The 26,070-nt window shown below is 29.7% G+C and overlaps 2 protein-coding genes across 7 annotated transcripts; one reads left to right on the forward strand and one right to left on the reverse strand.

The window, feature by feature from the left end:
• Positions 1–478: 478 nt before the first annotated feature.
• Positions 479–22,325, forward strand: LOC122573324 (scavenger receptor class B member 1-like). 4 transcript variants are annotated; one of them, XM_043739504.1, is made up of 11 exons: positions 479–633; positions 7,233–7,331; positions 12,995–13,086; positions 13,236–13,396; positions 13,496–13,640; positions 14,685–14,885; positions 19,129–19,289; positions 19,377–19,663; positions 20,167–20,285; positions 20,741–20,866; positions 21,384–22,325. In XM_043739504.1, the coding sequence occupies exons 2-11, from the start codon at positions 7,298–7,300 to the stop codon at positions 21,642–21,644; spliced, it is 1,587 nt and encodes a 528-aa protein (XP_043595439.1). In that variant the 5' UTR covers positions 479–633; positions 7,233–7,297; the 3' UTR covers positions 21,645–22,325. The 4 variants fall into 4 exon arrangements, with proteins under 4 accessions (XP_043595439.1, XP_043595440.1, XP_043595437.1 ...); XM_043739502.1 differs by lacking the exon at positions 479–633 and adding an exon at positions 3,697–4,039; XM_043739503.1 differs by lacking the exon at positions 479–633 and adding an exon at positions 3,697–3,952.
• Positions 22,326–23,122: 797 nt separating this feature from the next.
• LOC122573399 (serine/threonine-protein kinase pelle) lies at positions 23,123–26,050 on the reverse strand. 3 transcript variants are annotated; one of them, XM_043739702.1, is made up of 5 exons: positions 25,738–26,050; positions 25,148–25,317; positions 24,410–25,036; positions 23,892–24,331; positions 23,123–23,793 (listed from the first exon to the last, which is right to left on the reverse strand). In XM_043739702.1, exons 2-5 carry the CDS (start codon positions 25,278–25,280, stop codon positions 23,452–23,454), a joined length of 1,542 nt encoding a protein of 513 aa, XP_043595637.1. In that variant the 5' UTR covers positions 25,281–25,317; positions 25,738–26,050; the 3' UTR covers positions 23,123–23,451. The 3 variants fall into 3 exon arrangements, with proteins under 3 accessions (XP_043595637.1, XP_043595636.1, XP_043595635.1); XM_043739701.1 differs by having other exon boundaries at positions 25,148–25,366; XM_043739700.1 differs by having other exon boundaries at positions 23,124–23,793; positions 25,148–25,667; positions 25,738–26,049.
• Between the last annotated feature and the right edge of the window lie 20 nt (positions 26,051–26,070).

Consider the following 26,070-nt stretch of genomic DNA (forward strand, 5'->3'; position numbering starts at 1 on the left):
TAAAAACATAAATGTGACATGTACAGAGATTTTCAAGGTCGTCGCGCAGTAAGATAAATAGCGGTATGACATGTCTTCTTTACCATCGTCCAGCATTTGTTTCAAACATTCCTTTGTATCGCATAGTTTTCGAAATATTTACATATTTACACATGTTTACAAATAAATGGAACACACTGTATATTGTTGTTACAGGCATGGCTTAACTTACAAATTATTTTTTAAAACACGTTAACCCGGCATACATACAATGTCACTGTATAAATATTGAAATGAAAGTAGCATTCGTGTTGCTCGTGGTCTACGAAAGTTATCGGGAAACTCCAAGAAAATAAAAGGAAATGATGACACTGATTATTATGGTTCACGGCAATAACTAGCAACATTGTCAAGAGACTCGTTAGCTTTATGATCGAGAGTGCAGTGATAAACTATCTTTGCTGTTAAAGACGGTAAAACATGTGCTATTATGATCATCGATGGCAATAAGTAGTCAGAATACTTTGGATTTCGTTAATTGAATTAAAGTGGGTCATAATTGCGAATAAATTGTAATAAAATAAGTGGTGTACTATTATTATATAATACTATTTAGTATTGATATTTTCCAGTAAGTTATGCTTTGTCTGACAAGTAAGTGGAATATTTCACCAAAATCGTATCGATTCACATTGGTCATTAAATATTTATGAACTTTTTCCATCTTAGTGTCAGTTTTTAATCCTCATATTAGCAAAACCTGATTTCGTTGAATAGTTATTCTTGATGATAATACAGACCAAACCAAGTTCTCAAACCAAGTTTAAGAGAAATTAACATTTAAATCTAAAGCTAGACATTTTCTATACGACATGAAATTTTAAAGCGATTCTTACAGAACACATGTGCATGTACATATTAGTATTATATCCTTTACAGGTTCATCATCAGACACCTTGAAAAAAGTTTGACGTATGCAGTCGTAAAAAATAATATACGTCATCGAATGGTATGCCGAAAACACATACATATGTTTATCGTAGATCTGTTGTAATTACGTATCAATAGAAGCGAACTGCACGTAAGATTATCATTATATCATTAAGGGTATCCTCAGGCTATCAATACATGTTGTCAGCATTTCAAGGTTCTCAACTAAAAGGATCAATATGTACTGTCAATATAATATTGTCAATATTTATTGACAAACTACATTTCCGTTAAGAATCTTGAAATATTGGCAATATTATTGATTGTCTCTAAAAAGAGTCCTTAGGATTTCTTTTCATATATACATATCATAAAAACTTTTCGATTGTCGTGAAACGATCGTGTATTGCTTTCTATCGAATTTCATTGTTGAAATTAATGAATTTAAAAGTTCATTATTAATTTAGACAGATATCTCTTTATGTATTTAATAATTAGAAAGAGAAAAAATTTGAGACTAGTTATTTAATAGTACCAGTATTAATGTTGAACTGTCCAATTCGGCAAGTCATGATAATGTAGACACTACATACATATGGGTGGCACATTATGAGTCAAAAAATTAATATAGATTTCCAGTAAGTCACAGTTCGGTTTGTATTCACAAGTGAAGCTGTCTACATTGTCAGACAATTGTCCGTAGAAACGTGACGCAGCCAATCAGTATCTGTCTTTTTGCGGATTTTTTATGATGATTGTCTACGATATGTGTTTACGGGCAATTGTCTATCAGTGTAGAATTAGCTTAAGCAGATACAATCAAAATCAAATAAAATCAGTAAAATGTATCACTTCTGCAGCAGGTAATATTGTAACTTGTAATGTACTTTCGTCTTGAGGTTCAAGGTTAACAGAGCATCACCTTGATACAAGTAAATTCATTCTCTTATTCAACGTATCAGTAATAAGAATATGCAGTTTTATCCCAGAAAATTTAAGGTTCTCTAGAATTTGAAAGAAAGAGGTAGAAATAATTTATGCAATGTTTCAAAGAATCTGAAGGAATAGATAAAAACGCATTCATTAAAGACAATCTTTTTGAATGCAATTCATTTTATATAGAAAGCTTTCTATTTTCAATTTATTAAGCAATAAGATATTTTAACAGCTCATTGACTTGCCCTATATGTATATATCTAGGTAAAAATTAGAATATTATGTCACTATATCTAATTGAGTATTGCGATTAAATCTAATTCTTTGATTTTGATACTGTTAATTTGATTAGAATGAATTCTAGTGACTTTCAACCTTGATTTTGTGTTTACCTTTATGTGTCTTCTCAAATTATTTAATCCACCGGCCTGTCAATAATTTTGAACACGTTTCCTTCTAAATTACTGATAGGTTCAATGCACCAATTAAAGAATGGCATTGAAAGTATACTTTTAAGAAGGATCTATATTCTGGGATACTGAACGTGGATACATGGATACATGTAAAAATATTTTAATTTTTTTAAGAGAATTTATTAAAGATTACCTATTTAATCTTTAGATGTTTATACGTCTGAAACAAATTAGTTCAAAAGAATGTGTAAAAATATAAAGGAGTCAAAAAAGTTAGTCCAACAATAAGAACTGGAATCTCAATATTATTTTTCAAGAGAATTTAGAGGATTTTTCAAGAGATTCGACTGTGAATAATGGTTCTTTTGACAAGTTTTATCCTCCCCATCAATAGGACATAATAGAGACCAAAGAGATTCGGCTTTGAATTTCTAGGTCAAGGTGTTTAATTTTGCAGTTCCTTTTTTATTATCTAATCTCCATCAAACCAGAGATGTAGAATGTTATTGCAATGACACGACATATAGTTTTGATACACTCTGTATTTCTAGTTTTACTAAAAATGCATTTCTTAGTATTTAAAATATTTTGTTTGCCTACATTAATAATAATAATATTTGATATAGTAAAATATCTATTTTAATAAATGTATAATTGTGTTTGTTTAAATATTCTTATTTAAAATATTTATTTTGATATTATAAAACTAAATGTTTTACTAATTACACTTCTTTACTAATTGTTTACCACAAATATTTTACTAATTACATACACTTCCTAATATAGTGATAAATACCTCCCGATTTTTGAATCGAGCAGTGAGTCTGCTTTTAGTACGAGAGATGTTATTCAATTTTCACTTTAAAACATAAGTTGACCATATTTCCAATGCTACATAATGCTCAGTATTAAGGGGGACATCAAAGAATTTTCTTCCAGAAAATCTAAATATTTATTACTTCTCTAAATTTTTTGCAAGCTTTGTTTGCAAAAGTTGGAACCAAGTCCGCAACTTTTTTCCAGCAGCGTATAAAGATCATTTATTTTTACTTAAAGAACAGAAAAACCGATGAAAGTCATATTTGATTTAAAATACAATGCAGAAAGAAAAATAACTTGATCACAAAATACCAAACTTTAACATGTACAGATTCTTACATGTACAGAATCTAGTCTTCTAAATTTAATCCAAAGCAAATTATTTCTAGAAATTAATTCGATATTTTAATAAAATTAGAAATTGAGCTCATATTACGAATATTTTCCTATTTAACAGGATGTCTTGAATATATCACTTTTTATATGCCAGACATTACGCCCTATCAGTATATTGATGTCCGAGGAACGAGAGAAATTGTAGACGTTGTCTTCATTGGCGTCGTATGGGGGTTAGTGATCAGGAGACAGTATAAAGCAGAGTGAACACAAGACTCGTGCTCACTAATGGCAAGATAGGGAGGGAATGTAAAGTGGCAAACGATATAAAGTGTCTTGCTGGAGTAGTTACGAATTTTCATGTCGTGTTCGTGCCGCGAATTTGATCATTAAACAAACTACGTGTAGTTTTATTTTTTATTGACAACGAAATTCTGAATCGCACAGGAAAGATGGGACTGTGATACATGTTGTTTCTGTTACTCTGTGCGTTATATCTTCGAATTAGTACGACCTGTTAGAACTAAAGTTCTAACTCAGTAAGTAAAGTAGTTTGAGTGATGTGCTACGATTTTATTCTCTCCAAATTTTAGTTGGTCCGCAACAAATAACAAAATTTGCATGTGGTAAGATGTTCGTCGTATTATGTGAAAAGTTTTGCCTGACTGGCTAAAACAATGCGGCACCCGAAATATACAATAAATTAAGAATCAAAAATGATGAGGCTAATTAACAATCAAATATTTCCGTAACGTAATGTGTATTCTAATTTCGTAGAGATCCATTGTGTAGATAGATAACATAATAAATTAGAATTATATTGAAATTCACATGAAGCCACTAATTGTTTACAATATAATGAATAATTATTTTCTTCCAAGTATGAAGATATATATTTCATATATTTTTCTATGAATCTTTTTCTAAGAACACTCGTATCAAGGCGAGAAACTACGAACTTCTATTGCTAAGAAATAGCGGGTAAAGATCATAAAAATTGTTAACATCAAGGTATGCTGGCGTTATTAAGTATGCAGAATATATTTTCTTCGAACAGCTTGGTAGCTCTGATTCCACCAAGAGAGGCTTCATAGGTACTCACGACACGTTTCATTCTGCATATGCACTCTCTTTCGCTTTATACTTCGATATTAATGCAAGATGCGTACTTGAAAGATGACAGATCATCTACTCGGATTACCTTGTTTATTATGTCATCATGTTAATAACTGTGCGCGATATTAGAAAATTATGCTTACATTTGTGAAATTAAAAGGAATATAAACAAATATGAGTGAATAGCGCCTACGTTATAAGTTATATTTTATAATTAATCATTATAAATACAGAACTCGAAAATTATATGAATTTATTTAACTGTTAAAAAATGGAAAGTATTTAAACTGTTAATTTGAAATTGCGTGTTCAAAACCAAAAATTCCCTTATATAAATGTAATTGAATATGTGGTCAATAGACATGTTTAGTGCTCAGTTATTATTTCATTTACGTAAGTTTATAATACTTGCGCTATCTTGTTTTCTTATTGCTTTCTAAATAAGAATAATGTTTTAAATACCGTTGAAATTTTTAACATTCAATTTACTAGCGTTTCATTCAGTCAGAAATTTGGTATATTCCACCGGGAAAAATGGAATAAATCCTTAGTTAAGAAAGGTTTGGAAAATATCTTTACTGAATATGTACCTCATTTTACATTCAAAACTATGGATAAAGGTGTTAATTGAATCCTTTTAGAATACTCGCTTTGTCTAAATGTGAAACTTCGATAGTAAATGTTTAAGGAAAGATAACCTTCTGTCAAGTTTCCAGATCACAAACGTTGGTGTACATGCTTCTCAACATAAAGATTCCTTAACCAGGCATTGAAATCACTAGACGAATTAGATCACAGTAACGTTTAACAGAGTTCCCAACACTTAAATTTAATTTTATTAGTTCGTCTGAATTAAACACAGTATATTTGTGTACACGAAATACAAATCACTCTACTCTACTAATACCTACTCTATTATTACCGTATTTTGATTGCCAAATGTTCACGAGTTAACAAGCATAATTTATATTCTTACGTGCGAATATTTTAGACATAATAATTTAACAACTACCTTATTTCATATCGAAGGTAAAAAAAAACTTTACATTTTTTAACGACGTCGGAGAATATAAAAAGGTAAATATGATTTAAGAAACTGACAAGATTTGAGAATGTCATGCCATACCATTATCTGAGATATTAACAAATATTTTTATATCCCAGGCAGATTTTATTTTCAGAGTTACTCGGCTATTTACAGCGATAAAGAAATATTTATCATCCATTCATAAATTTTTTTTAGTTACGTTTTTGGAGTTGTTTTAAAAAATATTTCAAATGACGTCAAATGTGATATTTATAGTATTTTCGAACCACAGATATTTATGATTAACAACAATAAAATAATTATAAATATTGATTGTTTTATAATATAATTCTAATCACAGAGTCGGAAAAAAGTTATAAAAGAAGCAAGATGCAAACATATTCAACGATCTTCCGATTGTATTACATAAAAAGTAATATTTAAAATCAGAAAGAAATAACATTTTCTGTATGATATATTTTATCATATCTAGAAAATAAAAAGAAAGTCTTTTATGCGAATATTGAAGGAAATATATAGTGAGAAAACATCCAATTTATCAAATAACTTAAGAAAAAAAGGTGAACCGAAAAAGATTTATGAATGAATCATAAATTGTAGATGAATTTCCCCCAAGTTTTTAACCAAAGATTTTGGCTAGATCAATGCATTAATTAAATCACAAAACAACGCCTATATAATTTCTTTTTTAATCTTCATCGATTCGTTGATTTTGATGACCATCTATCTATGACACCTCAATGATTCGGCTCTCACATTTAAAAATTGCAAGTCACACTAGCTATTAACTTATGAATTCAAAATTCGTTCAATTAATTTATCAACTGTTTTTGCTGTTCGTTAGATATAAAATAATTAATTATTCTTATTAGTAATAGAAGTCCCGAAGAATATTTTGTTCATAATGTTGCTGCTGTCGTATTATTATCATTGCAAATTCTTGATGTATATTACCAATAAAAATTTACGATCTACCATGTAGATAGATATACCTCCGAGTTATATTTAAATGCATAAATCATTAGATATATTGAATATGTATAAGAAAAACAGGAAAGGAATAAAAATTCGAGAATGAAAAATTCTACCGCCAAAAAAAAGGTTATTTTGTTCATAGCTGTATGAATAACTGTACAAATAACATGCACGTGTCAATGACCTTGATAAATTAAGACGAAAATCCGCTACAAACTTGGAATATGTATTTGTATAGTTTGAACGTAATTTTAACATGTTTCTAGATCTATTTTTCCAGCCAGACTTTGTCAAATAGATATATGTACCGTGTTTGCACATGTCTTTCTAAACTTCCCGTATTATACAATCACATTATTCCTAGTAGAACAGTATGTTCGAAACGAAAACTTCTTCAAATAAGTATATTTGTACATTCCGCCTATCTTATAAAATACTAAATTAGTAATTATGACAGTAGGAACAAGATATGATAGTAAGACTAATAAAACATATGCTACATGCTTAAATATTATTACCTCGAAAATGAGGTAATAATAACAAAAAATTTTCCAATTCTTATGAGAAAAAGAAAATCTTCCCTACTTCGTACCTGAATGAAAACAAATGATCGTATTATTGAATTAGGGTTACAGAGTTGATCTATAAGGTGCTATAATAAAGCAATACCTCTGTTTCAGAACTTTACGATCAAGGAGACAGAAAAAAGTAAGGCAACGAGACACGCGAAAACCAGGTCGCAACCATGAAATTCACAAACCCGCTGCCGCAATTTAAAAGTGAGTAATCGTATGTACGTGCATATATGCATACGTCAATCAATAAGTATCATTAATAATCGGCATTGAGAGTGGTTTTTTAATATTTACAAAGAAATTTTCGTAAGAATCTTAAAGGCCATATAAAGCTTGCTTAACACATGATACGTCACTATTTGCGAAAGCAATGCAAGCTTCGGCACAAGTAATAATTTTACCCTCTGACGAGGACACAAATCTGATGAAATTATAAATATACCGTATTACACGATAAAAGTAGAAATATAATATAGACGTTCTATTTAATAAAACCAAATTTGAAATTTTTATTACTAATAATTCTATTACTATTAATGCCAGGCAGCGATATATAACGTAGAAAAACTTGTTACTCGCTGCAAATGCTCGATAACTAAGTAGAAACGCAACCTCGATCAAGTTTTAACAATATGTTTTCATTATCTAAACATATGAATTATATAAAAACAATAATATGGAAAAAAAAACATCAGAAGTGTTGCACGAAATGATCATACCTCTTCCTTATTTTCCTGTTTTCCTTCGACGTTGTTTTTGTCAGCCTCTATTTCTTCTTTTTATCTTATAGAGTATAAATAATTATTTTCAGTCAGGCGTTCCATAGTTGATGTTTCAACGCGTCAGACAAAAATGAAATACGGTTTAGATTTCATTTCTGATTTCTAGATGTTAATTCCGTAATCCTGATTTAAATTGATTATATAATTATATAATCATTTATGATTATTAGATACATCATTAATTTTTATCGCATACTTCATAAGTATTAGGATATAAACATATCACTTTTCGAGAATATTAAGTTACCAAAGTTTTGAAAATAATTTTTAATGAATCAAAGAGAACCGAGTTGAACGAAGTCGAAAAGTAGACAAAAAAACTTTGAGACATATACGTATGTATTTCACTTTAACTGTCTGTTATGTGTAACAAGCATTTAACGGGTAGAATGTTAATAAATTGTCCGTCAAAAAAGTTCCTTTATTGAAAATGGTTTGAGATTTCGATGATTTGGGATGGCATATATTAACATATATTAACTAGTATCAACTTTGGTAACCGTTTAAAGGTCTCGACCATTGAAAAACTACTCAAACGTGTATAACCGGTAACAAAATACCGAAGTTTCGTAAGGGACTTTCGAAAAATGTACATGCTGAATTTCATTCCTAAAGAAAGTCAAGGAATGTTAATATGATAGCATGATTTTGACCTCAACACGAATACCTTTCTGCTTTGTCTTGAATGATCGGTAGGTCACACTGAATTTTTTACTGAATAAAAAATCTATGGTATCTGAGATCTTGTATGATATTTGAGATAAGAAGAACCTTTTATTTTTTATTAATGAGACATTTATCGCCATAATGTTACACGACATATCAGAGACTTTTATAAATAATCCAAACTTATCAATTAGTAGACTTCGATCGGAAGAACCCGAGATAATGAATTTCGTGATTCTAGTTCAATTGTTAATACTTCGTTAAATTCTAACTAAAATAGTTCTACATCATAATTCTGTCTTTATTGTTTTATTCGAATACTTTATATTCCATTAATTTCCTCTTGTTTTACGATAAACGAAACAATCTTTGGTCAGAAATAAACAGTGAAACGCACCACATTAAAAATATCGAATTATAATATCGAATAAAAAAGTTACGTGTTCATTTATCGCTTTTTTATCATTCAAAATAAAATGATTCAATATGAATGTCAATGCAACTAAACAATTTTCGGTTCTCATAATATTCTTATATAGATATACGTGAATAGTCATAACTAATGGCTGGCATATTTCCGACAAACTGTTTTGATTTGTGAATGGCCAGAGTCTTTAGGTCAAGGATTAATTCTTACTGTATTGGGAATTGGTTATGTTTAGTAGAATAAGGACTCCGTACAGAAAATACTGAATTCTATTGAAATTGACAAACTTTATCTCTTGTATTCGTCTTGTATTCTTGTATTCATTTACATTTTCCTAGTTTGTAAATTAAAATTTTATGCGTTTAGTGAAAAACAATAGCAATAACAAACACAACATCCTGATTCCATTAGTACATTGAATATGTAATGATATACATATATAATATATCATTTCTCTGTTCATGATAGATTTACATATCGAGATTACATATGTAATAACGTATGTTGTCACCGATTATCGTTTTAATTGTTCTTCATTCAAATCACGCCGCTAAACTAAAAAAGTAAATGACATCTGTCCACCGTGGCAATTATTAGCTCATACATAATGATATTTGCATACATTACTTTCGCTATGACGCTGTAAATAAACACACACACCATTTTCGTATACACACAGTAGCTCCCAATGGCACGTGTTACAATTACGTTTTGCTAAGCTATGTAGTTACAGAGTACAGAGTACAGACAGTACGAGGCAGACCCGCGAGACCTCGCAACTCCAGCTATGTACAAACATGACAGTGCCTCATATTGTTTTATATAGCTTTAGGAAGCTAATACTAACACAGTAGTAATAATAATTTTACTTATTTTAAAATAAATAACTATGAATATCTATTCTACCAAGGAATATATTTTTAATTATCTATATTATGCAAGCTATAAATTTGCATACTTTTAAGAAAATAACCAATTAAATTGATGGATCGAGAGAAAAAGTTTTTATTTGTTTAGGAATATTAAAAGCGCATTGGTAGTAAGTCAGTACTTCATTATCTAGAATAATTTAGTATTACGTTACCATGGCTAGATAAAAATAACTTTTGTCTTGTTTACTCGGCTGTCGTATTTGTCTGTAATAAAAAAAATTACACTATCGTAGTAAAAAGGATAGATATATTGACGAGTTCGTTGGAACGGAATCAATTATTTTTATTTTGTTTCTCTTCTCTTTAAAAAGCAATAAATCATAAATTGAGCGAATCTATAAATTTTTTAACGTTTAGTGCATCTTATTATCTTTTACAATAAACAAACAGCAAACAACCTTCTACAATTATCAAGTTGTTGTAAATTACTATAAGTGATCAAAAAAAAATACTTATCCTTCAAATTTCATAAATTATGTAAATAAAGTATTTTATTACACCACTATAAATGTTCAAAATCTCCAAAATGAAATAATTTCTCCTAGGAAATAATATTGTAATCTATAATACATATATTCAAAAATTAAATACCGAGACGAGATGCTTTCGATGCTTACATGCGTCATTTATTCATAAGTGGAAATTAATTTGCTGTAATCGCTCATAAAACGTATTGTGCGTGATTCACGTATTTCTGCATATTCATACAATGTCATAAAACCCCCCAGGATCAATGGTCAACCTAATTTGTCCAACTTTTTGTCAGTGTAAAAATAAAACGATACGAAACTTCGCCGACAACCTAATTTTTAGCAAACCATGAATTATCAGCAATTTACGTAAAATAATACCTTCAAGTAAAAATAATACCTTCCAAATTAAGGTACAATACCGATGAGTAAGTGAACCATAATGAACGACAGAATAAGGCAATTCGCGAACCAATACTTTTACCAACCACCTAACCGAAGAAATCGTTTTTAAACTGGTCCTTTTTCTTAGGTTTATATGTTACTTAATGTTGAATTTAAGTCAAGGTAAGCAGGATAGTGCGAATCACAAAACGCACAGTAAGAACATGATTGACGCTTATCAATAATGTTTATATCTTGACATTTCAAATCTGCCCCAAAAAAAATTTACAACGTTAATCACTTCGCCCAAAATACGTATCCTATAAATCGCCCTCCAATACGAAGAATTCATTGAAAATCAAATTCATAATCGAGTTCAAATACTAGAAGGAGAAATTACATATACGTAAATACACGCGTTATAACTTGCATAATAAATTCATGTATCATTCATAATCATCTTAAGATTTAGTTAATTCAAAAGATCAAAATTGCTCTAGCATGTTATTATGTTGATCATCGGTGGTACTATAGTAAAAAAAAGACGTTTAAAAAATTCAAGGTTCAATTAAGAAATATAAATGACAACTACTTGACATTGTATTTACGTTATAATGCAACAAAAAGCTGGAAATTATCTGATATTGTTCAGTGTCTTGTTCAGTTTTTTGACGCAAGATTTATTTACGATTAACTATCCAATGGATAGAATTGTTATTAATATTTATAGAGTAATAAAATACAAATGCAAAAAGAAGATATGTATATTGTACTCCTCGCACTCCGATCAACACTTTTATCTACATATGTGAAATATATTATTTACATATCTCAAACGCAATCATTGAACGAATTATCATATGTTTTAATTCAATCTATATGTGATGTAAATATATGTACTTGTTAGTCTATCTTCCAATTTAATGAATTATGTTTATAAGTATGATTTTCATAATCAGTGCATTGACAGATATATATAAATAATCCGGAATTTTAGAACTTGGACCAATCGTCATTTCTGGCATTCAACAATAAATTTGTAATTCGCAATGAATTATAAAATTTATGTAATATGCAGGCTGAGTTACCTATCTGAGGGACTATTTCCGTGTAACAATAATAAAAGCAAGTGATTTTTATGAATTTTTTTTAGACTAGCTACTAGTTATATGGACTAGACGTTCTTGGGATGTAAATATAGTCTTGAAATAAAAATGTTATGTTTTTCCTTTCAATTCTTCTTATTGTTCATTGACTTTTTAAACTGTTATGTTTAATAACTTTTTAAACTGGCGTATACGATAACTAAAAAACTTATTGATTAGTCAATTTTGGACAAAACTCGTTCACTTTGTTACAAATTTTTGTTATAATCCAGGAATTGAACCTCAAATTTTTACTTGATTATTTATTTATAATATTTTTTCGAACAATATAAACTTCATTTATCTGCTAAATAAAGTCAATTTTTTTTAAAACTCTAGAACTTCCAAATTTTTCGTTTATCTTCCAAAAATAGATTCAATCACATAAGCTATCTAATTTTAAGAAAATTTCTTAACTTTTGCATTCTGATGATAGTGACGCATGCTATTCTGCACGCCAACAACATAACTATTGTTAAAGATGATCACGAGACTTGTTTAATATATAATAAACGATAAAAGGAACTGGAATAAACAAATTACATTTAAAACTCCCTATTTACATCCCAAAAACGTTTAGCCCCATATAACCAATAGTTGATTTAAAAAAAATTTATAAAAATCACTCGCATTTACTGTTGCTGCACGAGAATCCCCCTTGAGCTGAAATATTTTCGACACCATTAATTATACTGAAAAATGTTTCAGATAAAGGATAAATGGCTTCAAGACGGGCATGTTTTAATATTACAATTAGTTTTTCTGTAGGTAGGCGCGTAAAGACCATGTGGAGCTGAACTTTGTTTTCTTTTTAATGGGATCATATATTTCTTAATACATTAATCGATGCAGCTCAAGATTTTGTATAAAATATTAGTAACCTACTTATGTCGGAAAACTATTAATTTAATAGATGTTTTAACTTTTATTTTGTAAAACGTATCATATGAAAGATAGAGAAAGACATAAGATACTAATTTTATATTTGTTTTCCTATAAAAAAGATTGTTTAACAAAAAAGTTAAGAAAATCTTATTAATCATTTTTCTTTTCTATTACAGAATGCATAATATTCTTCTCAGTAGGCATCAGTTGCAGCATTTTGGCTTGCCTTCTACGTACTATCAATCCAATGAAATTAATATTAAATCAAGTAAGTGTACCTAAATTATACCATTTTCGTAGAAATTGTAATTTAAAATTCATAAATAAGTTTCTGTGACAATTCTCGAGACATTAAAACAATATTACTCGGCTTGTTTGAAAACAAGGCATCGTGCTAATTGCAAAAACTTGTTTCAGGAACTTCAAATGACACCGAATTCATTGATTTTTGAACTATGGAGGAAGCCTATCGTTGATGTTTATATAAAAATATACATATTCAATATCACAAATGCGGAAGAATTTCTCGAAGGCGGAGTAAAGTTGAAAGTTGAAGAAGTTGGCCCCTACGTCTACCAGTAATTAATATGATCTTTTCTATTTCATTTTATATGTTAGATAGATTATTCATCATTTTGACAAACTATTCATAATTGATTTTTTCTTTTCACTCTTAGGGAAATTTTAGAAAACACAAATGTCACTTGGCACGAGAACAGCACGATTTCGTACGTTCCAAAGAGGAAGATAGTGTATGTACCAGAACTGTCGATTGGCAATCCGGAAGTAGATACGGTGTTTGCTCCAAACATACCCATGTTGGTAAGTAAATACTAAATTCATAAATCGATGGCTAATGTTATTATTTACAAATGTATGAGTAATTAATCAATTAATTATGATCGTCATAATATGGTTTCGCATACAACATTTCAATCATTCTAATGTTCTGACGATAAGCGTTCAAAAATTCCAGTAAGAGAGCCTAAAAGTTTTTTCAGAGAGAACAGTTCAATTAATTGATATGGTTGTGTACAACTACAAAGAAAGATACTAATAAAAATATATAGGATGAGAAGCTTACCGATAGTAAAGTTTTTATGGGAACATTATATATTCATTTTTTTTTATTGATGGTCACATTTCAATAATGCTTAAGCATTGACATGAAACAATCAACTTTGAAAATGCTTTGATAGTTTTACGATACCATATTCTTTAACGTGAGATTGATTTAATGTTAAGAGTATGCAAAATACTGAATAAGTACAAAACTGTTTAATTGAAGTAATCTTACAATTATCAATTTATGATCCTATTATAATTATGTGAGCAAATGTTAATTAATCATTAGTCGCAGTGATTTATAACAATTCCTATGATAACAGTTCAACGATATTTTACATTTTCAAAGTCGTTATCCATGATATAATTATCCAGCTTTCGCTAATGAAAGAAACAATCATCAGTAATAAATCAGTAATAAATCAGTAATAAATCATCATAGTAGATTTACTACTTTAATTATAGTATTTTGTTTGTTGTCAGTTACGACAATTAATACACAATACTACAAATAGGATTTCGAAATGTCATTCCATTAAAAAATTGTTTTCTTTACATTACATATCCACGATTATTTATTCTGAAACGATATTTAAAGTGCGCACTAAATCTATGCAAAACTATCTCACGCGATGCAATAAATCAATGATCAATAAAATAAGTTAATATCATTATTCCATATATATCCATGATTCTTGTATCTGAATAGTTTTAGTACGTACTATATTCTTATTTGTTGTATTGTTTGTATTAATGATTATAATTTTTCTTGTATGTATTGTTATACATTAACACTCACAGGGAGCCTTTTCGACGCTGCACGATGCTGGGTTTTTTGTGAACTACCCTTTGAATAGCCTGATAAACTTGTTAAACAGTAAACCAATATTACATTTAACCATTCACGATTATCTGTGGGGCTATGAAGATACTTTGATTCATCTTGCAAGCAATATCATGCCAAGTTTCATAAACTTCGGCAAATTCGGGCTGCTTGACAGGGTAAGTTATTTCCTCTAATTGTAAATAAAAACAATTAATGTTAAAATTAAAATTAAAATTAATAAAACAAATAAATATAGGAAGAATAAATGATGATTTACTTCCAAGAAAACCTAAGCACATTAACAAATCTGCTTATACATATGATAAGTAAACTCTAAGGTGCGATATTTATCACATAGTACTTACATACATTATTCTGTTCTAAGAAAAGTCTTCCAAGAGTTATCATACAAAAGCTAATAAAATGTAAGATTAGTTATTCAAGACAAACACACGCAATAAATACAGAAGGAATCATACAATATACATATCATTATTATAAATTGCTTTGCCAATGCTTTCGTAAACGGAATAATCAAATGCATAAGAAACTCTTTCGCAAAAACACTTGTAACGAACAATTACGCGTCACGTTTTGTCATTGATCTTTGCTTTTCATGAACCATTGCTCTATACTAGGTGAATGGTATAACTGTCGTCACGATTCTTCAGGGACTTCCGTTAACACTGTTGAACGCGTATTTAATTTTGCATCCTTCAATAAGCGATTCTTGTAGACCTTTGTGAGCTAAACACGAATCTGCAAACTGTCCTTTCTTAGAACTAAAAAAATTAAATTTGAAAAGAATTCTACGTTTTTAACTTTGGAGATGTTTTGCGCTTTTGCAGTAGTAGCTATCGAGTTGTGGTTGAGATAAAAAGATTCTGTGGATTCTGCCGAAGAAAATGATATGTATTGTTACTGCGTTATAAACTTTTAACCCCTTGCACTCGAGAGGCGATTTTCCGTCGCCACGGCGTTCCGTGTGGCAACTTGAGAGGAGAATAAGAGGCGATAATCCCTGTATATGCTAGATTTCGATCTCTCCAATTAATGAGAACGAAGTATTGATTCGTAAATAGATTCCTTAGCTCTTTATATTGTTTGTTATGAAGTGTGAAGTGTTACATTTTAAAATGGAAATGAAATATTTATACTCAAATTCTTCTGAAACTATGGTTCTGGCAACGTCTCCGACGTTAATTCAGATTCGACGATCGTGACAGAAGTATTATAATTTAGAAGCTCTAAAAAAATGGATTTAGAAATTTGTTTAATTAATTCATATATTCTGTAAAGAAGCAAAAAAAAAAAAACAAAAGGCCACTTAACTACCTGCGATTTATAAAAACTTTAGTCAGCCAGTTGAGAGGAGATATTCGTCAACCGCGAAATCGAACTTCGACGTGCTAATTGTGATGAAATTCAGTTAAATGGAAAGCTCCATGTAATTTTAACAGTAACAAAAAGGGATTGTAAGGTGTGTTCTTACCGAAACAAAGCAGGAGAAAGACACGAAACTTATTATTGCGATACTTGTCCCGACAAGCCAAGCATACATCTTGGCAGATGTTTTACAAATTATCATAAAAAAACAAAATACAGAAAAATATTAAAAAATGATATATTCAAAGATGTAAATATATATAGATTATTAAAATATAATGTTTTTTTAAGTTAATTTTTGTATAAAATCATTTTATATTACCTACAAGACACTCGTCACATACGCGCAAAATCACCTCAAGTTGCTGCTATACCCGACCGAAAAGGCCGTCGAGTGCAAAGGGTTAAACGTATTTAAATGGTGATCAATGTGAAAAGAACACCTCAAACGCATCATTATTTGCTTACATTTTTCGGTTTATTTCAAAACCGAATGATGATCTACGAGAAAAAGCCTAACACGCCATATAGCAGACATTTTTGCTAAGCAAAGTATCAAGAAAAACTAGAAAACCATGTTTCGTTTATAATATAAAAGCGAAACAGTTTAACAAAACACGCGGCGGCGATAGTGGTATTCAATGTTGCCGGTTGCCTTGCCTGCCATTTGGCATAACGGAACCGATAAACAGCAAGCTTCTAGTGTAATAGCACAAAACATCTCAAAAGTTGAAAATTTGTAATTTCTTTTCAAATTGATTTTTTTGGAAACTGTGAATTCTAGGAAAAAACGATTTGCGAAGAAAATGTAAGTAACGTTGCAATGTAAGCAATGCGATTTTAACCTTTCATTAAAGAAACAATTCTTTGAAAACTGATTAACTTTTGTTTGAAACATTATTGGAAGTAAAATGCGATGAATGAAATTGTCACTGAAAAATCGTGGCGACAGTTTTAGCATACATACACCCTATATATAGAACAAATATCAGTACATATTTTTACAGCATTGCTAAGAGAAAAACTTTTACTACCAAACACTAAACAATAGAAAGTTCTCAATTTATCGAAATCTTGAATGAAGGTTCGGCAAGAGAAAGAGAGAATGTCAAGTTTTAGCATTTCTCTGGAAACAAAAATTTATTTTTAGATATTATAATGTCGTAGCTTCATATCTTCTCATATATCAAAATAAAACACCATTTTATTCTGCGTCATTTTCAACTTTCACTTATAATTTTAAATAACATATGTATAACACATTAACCTCTAAAGAATGAGAAGTATTCATTTTTCGTTGTACATTTTAATTTGTTATGATTACAATAATCAGTAAATTTTAATTCATAATGCGATATAGCCAGTGATAAAGAGCACACGGAAATGAAAAGCATATGAAAAAATTTTGTAAATGTAAAACTTAAAAATGTCAAAATTCGTTAAAATCGGCATTCCCTTTTTTCCTAAACTTCAAATGCTAATAACGTTCTAAAGGCTGTAACGAAAATACTAAAAGCAACGTCCGGCAATTATTATTATCTGGAATATAAGCTATTTAAACTGTAAACAATTTAAGAGTAGTAATTTTGTAAACAAGATTGCAATAATTAGTTGCAAACACCATCGACATGAGTAGATTAACTTGACGCAAATGCGTCAATTCCAGTATCGTATTGCGTATGAGATAAATTAGCGACGAAAAAAATTAAATGAATAATATATCGGTTATTGACACAAGCAACTAACTTTGTCTATATATGAATCGATCGAATCATTTCAAGCTTTTTGTTGCAGAACTCTCATATGCACGATCACATCAACACCTTGCAACCGTCAATTACACATACAAGCTCCACGCGAATTAACGATTATGTGAAAAATATAACATAATATATATACATAAATGTTATATATATATACATAAATACATAAGTCAAATGCGATATCAGATATACACATGTGCACCATATTGCAAGTATAATATGCCAAATTACCGAAGGTTTACGCAATTATTTCTAGCCGTTGCTCCTTTCACTGTTTGTGCAAACATGCATTTTATGGTTCACGAGGTTAGTGTCAACAACTTTTAACTGCACAAAAAACAACATGAACAGGTTATCCCAGTGTATGTTAGCGGAATTTGATCGGAAGTTATTCTTTATCGCTAATCTCGTTGACTTTTAAAACCACGTAATTTGTATCATGGATATTTTTATATTCAATTATAAAAATATCTCATAAATGATTAAAATCCCATCTTATTAAGCATAAAATTCTATTTTTAATAGAATAAAATTTTTAAAATGATTTTATTTGATCAATTAAAAATATTAAGTTTTAAATAATATAGAAATATATCATTTCAAATTGTAGAACAGTTTAAATAGCATATGAGAATTCAGCAATAAAAAGTTATGTTTATAATATATGTATCTTGTCCCATTCTTTTTTCGTCATATGGTGGTGCACAATACATTTCAAGAATCTCGCTTTTCTTCAAATAAGTCGATATAATTGCATAATATATAGTAACAAGCGCAAATCATATATCATATCAAGTTCAATGGACATTTTATAATAATTGACTTCGTATACCTCTTATTCACGTTGGCATGATTTCTCACTTGCATACAAACAGTTATTCGCGTGTGTTTTCCTTGTCGTTAGAAAATATGTGAGAAATGTCAACCCGCCACCAAGATATAATTAGAAATAATTCTATGATCTATGATGTTTCCGCTTACTTCGATATTAATATTTCCATCAGTAACTTAATCGTTTATTGTCAATTCGCAATGGGAACGCTAGAAAATGAATACTATTCCTTAATTATATCCATTTTTCTTCTTTTGAATTACGTTTATCAATATTTTAAGAAGCGATTAAACATTTTATTATACCTTTAATCGCAAATTTTTTATGCTTTTGCGTTTGAAATTTATATTAACTGTGAAATTATATCATTTATATCGATAATGCATGATCGATGATCGAAGTGCATTCACGAAAAGCATTTATTGACAACTTTTTTAGATGTATGACGAAGGAAACAATGTCGTGCTCATGAATATCGGACACAATGAGAATATGACCGAGGAAGAAGGACGTTATTTAAGTATTCAATTGTACAACGGCAGTCCAGGAATGTCACAATGGGGATATCGAGAAGATAATGGAAACGAAACATATCCAGAGTAAGTGCAGAGGAAAAACAACAAAAATTAATTAATAAAAAGTTAAGTGGAAGAATTGATTATTATCGCAAACACTTCACATTACAGGAAGACTATTTGTAATCTCATTAGAGGAAGCACTGAAGGAGAATTATTCCCAGCATATCTAGACAAACATGCTGCATTCAGAATATTCAGGAAAGCGTTCTGTAGAACGATACCAATTGTTTTCAAAGAGGAAGTGGTAGCAGAAAACGGTTTAGATGGTTATCTTTACAGCATGTCAGACAATTTCTTAGATACTCCTGATGAAAATCCGGATAATACGTGTTATTGCAAGAAAAAAGGAAAATGTTTAAAGAAAGGACTAGCTGACATAACGCCGTGTTACTACAGTACGTATCTCTTATTAACTGATGAATACTTAGCGATATTAGATTTCTTACCAATTCTAGCTCACCATACGTTGGCTTGTTGGATGATATAAGTTCTTGCACGAATCAGACTCGCCGACTAAATATCAGAATAGCAAAGTTTTTACCTGTGAGCGTAACATCATCGGCCAGACTCTAACATTAAATGTCAAAAGCTGAACTTTGCGAATATAATGCAGAGTGTTAGACCACGTGTCTACCAAACATTTCTATAAAACAATATTAGACTAATCGTTTCTTGAACATAGCTAAATGTGTTATACTGTTTTTGAAACTGATAACCAACTTCCTTAAATACAATTTTTATACCCTTTCTTAACAAATTTAAAAGGTTAGAAGACTTCGAAATTTCCATCGATATCAAGATATTTTATAGTGCTTTTTCTTTATAACGTTGATTGAAACGTAATAACTAATACAGATATATAAAAGTACTTGTTATTAAGGTATCTTACTTATTTAAGGTATCCCTGCAGCGATGTCTTTACCGCATTTTCTTCACGCCGATCCCAGTTTACAGGAGAATATCGAAGGTATTAATCCAGATCCAGAAAAACACACCACGAAGATCATTCTAGAACCGGTAAATACAATACTAAACAACTAGCTTATGAACATTTGCGAGGAATTATTCGGTAACCATGATCGTTTTAAGATACGTAATGTAGCTTCTTTCTTTGATTTTATTATTTGCTTCGTAATTTATGTAAGTATTGCGAGGCTGGCTACTGCTTGAGCAACTTTTATCAAAAGCACATTCTCCTTAACGAAAGTGTTACGCCGTGTTTCACAAGTGAAGCCATAATATGCGAGAATAACGTAGATATTCGAAAGCGATCTATTAGTTACCTAATCGAACAACGACAATGTTTAATGTGCTCGTGAGATTAGTACTAATAACCATTAAAAATCAACAAAGCAATTAAATCCATTGAATAGTTTTCAATAATATGGAAATTGTATAGAAAAACCGAAGTCGAATTTTATTATTGAGAATCGATGATTAACAGACCATATTTTTCTCTTTTTTCTTCGTAGACAATCGGCTTCCCGATGAAAGTAAACTCAAAAATACAGATCAATCTTGTTATGCATCCTGTTCAGTACAATTCACAGATTAAACTTTTTAATAACTTAGTAATACCATTATTCTGGAGTGACCTGGTGAGTATTCTTCATTTATTTTTTATAGATTTATTATTCATTTATTTATTATTCATAGATTTTTCACATCTAACATGCTTGTAAAACCGTTCGTAATTAACAATGGTCATGTAAAATGAAGCTCTACCTAATCTACTGTAATCTACCTTTACAGTCGACAGATCAACATTCTTCATACTATCACAAATAATCGCCTCTTTTATAAACCTGTTCAACACATTGTCCGATAATATTTTCTCTATATATACTTAAGCGTGATAATAAAGTGAGAGTAGGATATGTATGAGTATTGTGAGATGTAACCCTAAATATCATTGTTCATTCAGGTTTCAAGTGCTTCGAGGTCTATCCAATACGAATATATAATGTTTAATATGTTAATTACGCTACAAATATATATTACGCTAGTCATAATTATTTTTCGAAAAATACATACTTAAAATTGGAAAGTTATAACAATTCCAATTACAAGCAACCATAATGTCTTAAACTTATATTTTCATAAATTTATTTGCAGGTAATACCTCAAGTACCCAGTGACTTGTTGTTCCTCGTGAAATTGCTGCTTCAAGTAGGACCAATAATGCAGGAGGTATTAATATGGTTATTGGCTATAGCAGGGGTGACGATGTTCGTATTATTGATAACCACATTGTGGACCACCAAACAGCAACAACAATCACTTCCGGTAGACAGGAGAGATAGCTACGATTTACGAGTACCATTACACTATGGTCAATACACAACGATAAAAATTTTATCGGCTATTAAAAACTGACTAACAAAACATTATAAAAGTACTCGTGTACGATGCTCAAATTTATTTTAATATAACTAAATATACTTTAACATTAGATGATAATATTCGTTTTTTTTTCCTATGAGTGGAAAATGCACCAACGCTCTCTATTACATACTTTGATTGACTCAGAATACGGCAAAAGGTATTCTACGTTACAGTACACATTCAGGGTTTTGCGCTAAAAATATTCTCGATATGGATCGATATTATTCTAACAGAATATTATCATTGCATGCTTTTATTCATTTAGTAATTTACGCTCTCTTTTGATGTGCCGCGGAATGCATTTGATATTTCGTTATACATAATTAAACGTACGTTATAAATAATATTGTAATAATATTTCTTCTATCACATGTATACATATAGAAACTTTATTACAGTATTTTATTTGTTACATATTGGATTTATATACTTATGTATATATATGTTACCAATATGTAACATAATTAATAATGTAAACCTGCCGAATATAAAATAATGAATATATTCTGATAATGTATAAAGACAAGAATATGACGTATGACATTCGTATACGTGTGAAAAAGGTTCGATTGATGGAATTCGTTCGCAAAAAAATTGTTATATATAATATTCTTTCATACTTAATGTCAATAAGGAAACATTCAAATATAATAAATCACTTACATATTATTATTCCTGTATTCAGTATTTTAATTGAAACATTAATCACTACGAGAACTATCACTTTGTTCCGTTTCGATTTACACCATCGGAAGTACCTAGCTTTACTACTTGTGTAAAACGAATTTAATGTGTATTTCAATACAACATTCTTTTCTCGTAGAAAATATTATGCTAACTATAATTTTTAATTATTGTAAAAAATGAATTATGTATTATACTACTTGACTACATTTATCAGTTATAATTTTGTCTAACGTATTAATTCTCAAATTTTTTTATATTTTTCGCGATTTCATCTATTTAATGATATTTCCAAACTGAAATTGGAATTCAGTTTATCATACTATACACTTAAGATAATTTTAACTTTTATTTTTATAATTTGAAAAATAAAATCACATTCGATAATAGCAATAATTTAGATAGGTATTCAGATTTGTTAAGATATGTTATATGTATTGTTTACTTTTTAAGTAAAATATCTTAACATATATATGGCGTGTAAACTCTCTTTGTAAAAATGAAGTTATATTTGTTATATTCCTTAAAACATGTATTACTAAATATGCCTGTTTATGAGGAAACATAAATATTACAATCATTTCGTTATATGATTACTCTCTTTAATTTCACTTTTAATTTTCCTTCATCTTTTGTAATGAACTTTTTATTGAAAACGTATAACGTAAAATTTATTTACTCAGTTCCTGCGATAAATTTTCTATTATTTTATTATATAGTATAGCTAATTGAAATAAGATGTCTTTTGTATATTTATTATTTGCAAAATTTTATTTCCTTTAAAAATATTATTACATATAAAATCTATATAAAAATATATATATATTTTCATAACAGAATAAAAATATTAATATAATTATAACAAAAGTATTACACAGCATACAATTACAAAAATTCCTTAGGAATTGGTAATAATCTGTTACATGCACATGTTTATATTGTAACAAAATTATAAATTGTATATTACAATTCTATGAGAAAGTTACATATCTTAAACATTATATATTGCCAATTTCTATACTATAATGTTAAATATATACAATTTACGAGATATTCACATCGAAACATGTAAAATTCTCATAATATTTACATAAAAAATAAAAACCTGATCGAATTATAAATCATTTAGTTTCTTGAATACATAATTCATTTCAGGTCTATTTTGTGCCATACGATTAGTACACCACTTTCCCAAAATCATTAGGTTGTTGTAAACCTGTTTGTCTTTCTCACCTGCTTTTTTATCTATTAGCAAAGGAAGATCTTTGTCTTCCCAATTGTCAATAAAATCTTTTAAAAACCTATTGCCCAACCTAGATTTATCATAAGCTGGTAAACCAGTAGCTAGTTCAAACAAAACTATACCATAGCTGTATGTATCGACTTTGGTAGATAATTTTCGTCCATGTAAAAATTCTTCTGGGAGATATGGTCTAGTGCCGTGAATTTTGCTTACCTAAAATGAAAATAATAATAAAACAAATAATAATGATAATAAATAACAAGATATTTCATACATTTTTTCAATAATATTATCATTAGAACAGAACTTACTTCCATAGAATCTCTTTCAGGACCCTCTCTCGCTAAACCAAAATCACCAATTCTAGGTTCCAAATTTTTATCAAGCAAAATATTAGCACTTTTTATATCACCATGTATCAAGGGCTTTTCTCCGACTGTGTGTAAATATTGTAAACCACATGCAGCTCCTTTAGCTATTTCATGACGCTGGATCCAAGATAATGGTTGACTTTTCTGTTTTAACAATAACCGGTCTTCTAAAGATCCATTTTTCATAAGCTGATAAACAATACAAGGTAGTTTGCCATCTAAACTATAAGCATACAGTGGTAATATATTTTCATGCCTACAAGCATTTAAAATTTTAATTTCTCTAAAGGACTGTTGAAGTTGAAGTAGATGACTTTCATCAGAATCTGCCCCTCTTTTTTCTATTTTCTTAATAGCTACAGCTGTATTTTTCCATGTGCCTATATAACAAAGATATAATAGTTTATTTAGATGAAATTAATATATATTAAGAAATTTATTGCTTCTATCCTGATTACCTCTATACACAGTCCCAAAGCCACCTCTCCCTAATATATTATATAAGTTCCATTCATTGGTAGCTATACTTAGTTCATTATAAGGAACATGGGGTATAGCTGCTTCTGCTGAGAAAATGATAGCATCATTATCTTTTCTTCCACTAGTTGGAGTACGTTGTAAAGAACCTAGTGCAGGATTTGCTGCTGCTAGAGAAGCAACAAGTAAGTTATTAGAATTACTTGGAACAACTCCAATATGCAAGGCTTGCATAGGTCGATTTAAAATTTTATGGGATTCCTCCCTAGTATTTTTCTCTACAATAATCTTTGGCACATTTGGTTCTGGTGGTGCAATTTGATTAAAATTCTGTGTTCCAATCTTTAAATCTTTTGTGTTTTTATTTGAGCGTTTGCTAAGTATTCTATGGAGATTTCCTTCTCCGTCATAAAGTAATTTATGAAATTTCTCTTCGACAAATGATTTCAGTGGTACCATAGATTGATAATGCTGCATTCTAGATAATAGCACAAACAATTCCAATATTGTATGATTATAGTGACCCCACATTGTTAGTAATTCATCTGTTGGATTTTTTTCTTTTCGCAAACTCTGTATTGTCAATACATCATATTTCATCCATGTACCTAAATTAATTTCCATTTAATGTTAAACTTTTTACTAGAATCTTTTATGAAGTATTGCTAAATTATACTAAATACAATTTTAATTATTAGAATTATATTATTGGAACTTACCAGCAAGTTCTTCCCACTTATCATTTTGATTAAGTATTTTACAAATCTCCGATCGTGTAAAAAATGGCAATTGATAAATATATTTGATATCATCCATACAGTTTGAAGTAGCCATAGTTAGGGTCACATACATATACTAATCTAAACCAGAGTTATCAGTCTGGACACTTCTATACCAAAAATTGTCAAAAACATAAAGTAAGCATCTGTCGAATGAAGCTAAAAAAGATCAATATGGCGACAACACCGGACATCATTCTGCGTACGGTCGTAAGTGCTTTAGAAATTGGCCGCTGGTCATAGCGCTGCAAAGGATTTCTTAGACTTTTGCATTTAACGCCACCTTCGCTATCCTTACCACCGAAAGCAAAGAATGTAAATCAAACTACTGCTCATAAATTTTTTCAGTGTATTTGGAATAAATTTCACTTGTGTGTTGATTTATATAATAGGATAAAGTTCAGCTGAAAAATCGATCATATTGCAAGTTGCAGACACAAGTGACGCTGCATAACAAAACCTAACAAATCGATTGAAGGGCCTTATTTCAGAAATATTTTCCGATGCGTAAGATTATCTTAAGTCCTTACCACTCCACTGGAATTTCCAGATCTGTGCCTAATTATGATCTAATCCGACGAGACCTGTTTATATGACAAAAAAGGAAATGAGAGTACTTGCGCCCATGTTCTAAATGTGCTACAATACAGGTGCTCCATCATACGGACAAATACTGAACTTCTGCGCTAGCATATACAAGAACCTATAAAGTTAGGGATCTGCTCTGTTTGGTTCCATGCTAGCATATGCTACGCATACATGCTATGCATAGTATGATAAATACATATCTACCGGATAAATACATATCAATTATTATTATAGTATTAGAGTTGAAAACTATAAATTCTTTTATTTATTCTACT

The sequence above is a fragment of the Bombus pyrosoma genome, linkage group LG12, assembly GCF_014825855.1.
Source record: "Bombus pyrosoma isolate SC7728 linkage group LG12, ASM1482585v1, whole genome shotgun sequence".
Lineage (NCBI taxonomy): Eukaryota > Metazoa > Arthropoda > Insecta > Hymenoptera > Apidae > Bombus > Bombus pyrosoma.

What these genes read in the sequence shown, in the direction of transcription:
- LOC122573324 (XM_043739504.1), top strand. Translation starts at nt 7,298, where the DNA reads ATGAAATTCACAAACCCGCTGCCGCAATTTAAAA. An exon ending in AATTCGGGCTGCTTGACAGG is followed by an intron (nt 14,886 to 19,128) that starts GTAAGTTATTTC and finishes CAACTTTTTTAG; the next exon opens with ATGTATGACGAAGGAAACAA. An exon ending in CATAACGCCGTGTTACTACA is followed by an intron (nt 19,664 to 20,166) that starts GTACGTATCTCT and finishes TACTTATTTAAG; the next exon opens with GTATCCCTGCAGCGATGTCT.
- LOC122573399 (XM_043739702.1), bottom strand. Translation starts at nt 25,280, where the DNA reads ATGTATGTGACCCTAACTATGGCTACTTCAAACTGTATGGATGATATC. An exon ending in CTTTGGGACTGTGTATAGAG is followed by an intron (nt 24,332 to 24,409) that starts GTAATCAGGATA and finishes TTTGTTATATAG; the next exon opens with GCACATGGAAAAATACAGCT. An exon ending in CTGAAAGAGATTCTATGGAA is followed by an intron (nt 23,794 to 23,891) that starts GTAAGTTCTGTT and finishes TTTTCATTTTAG; the next exon opens with GTAAGCAAAATTCACGGCAC.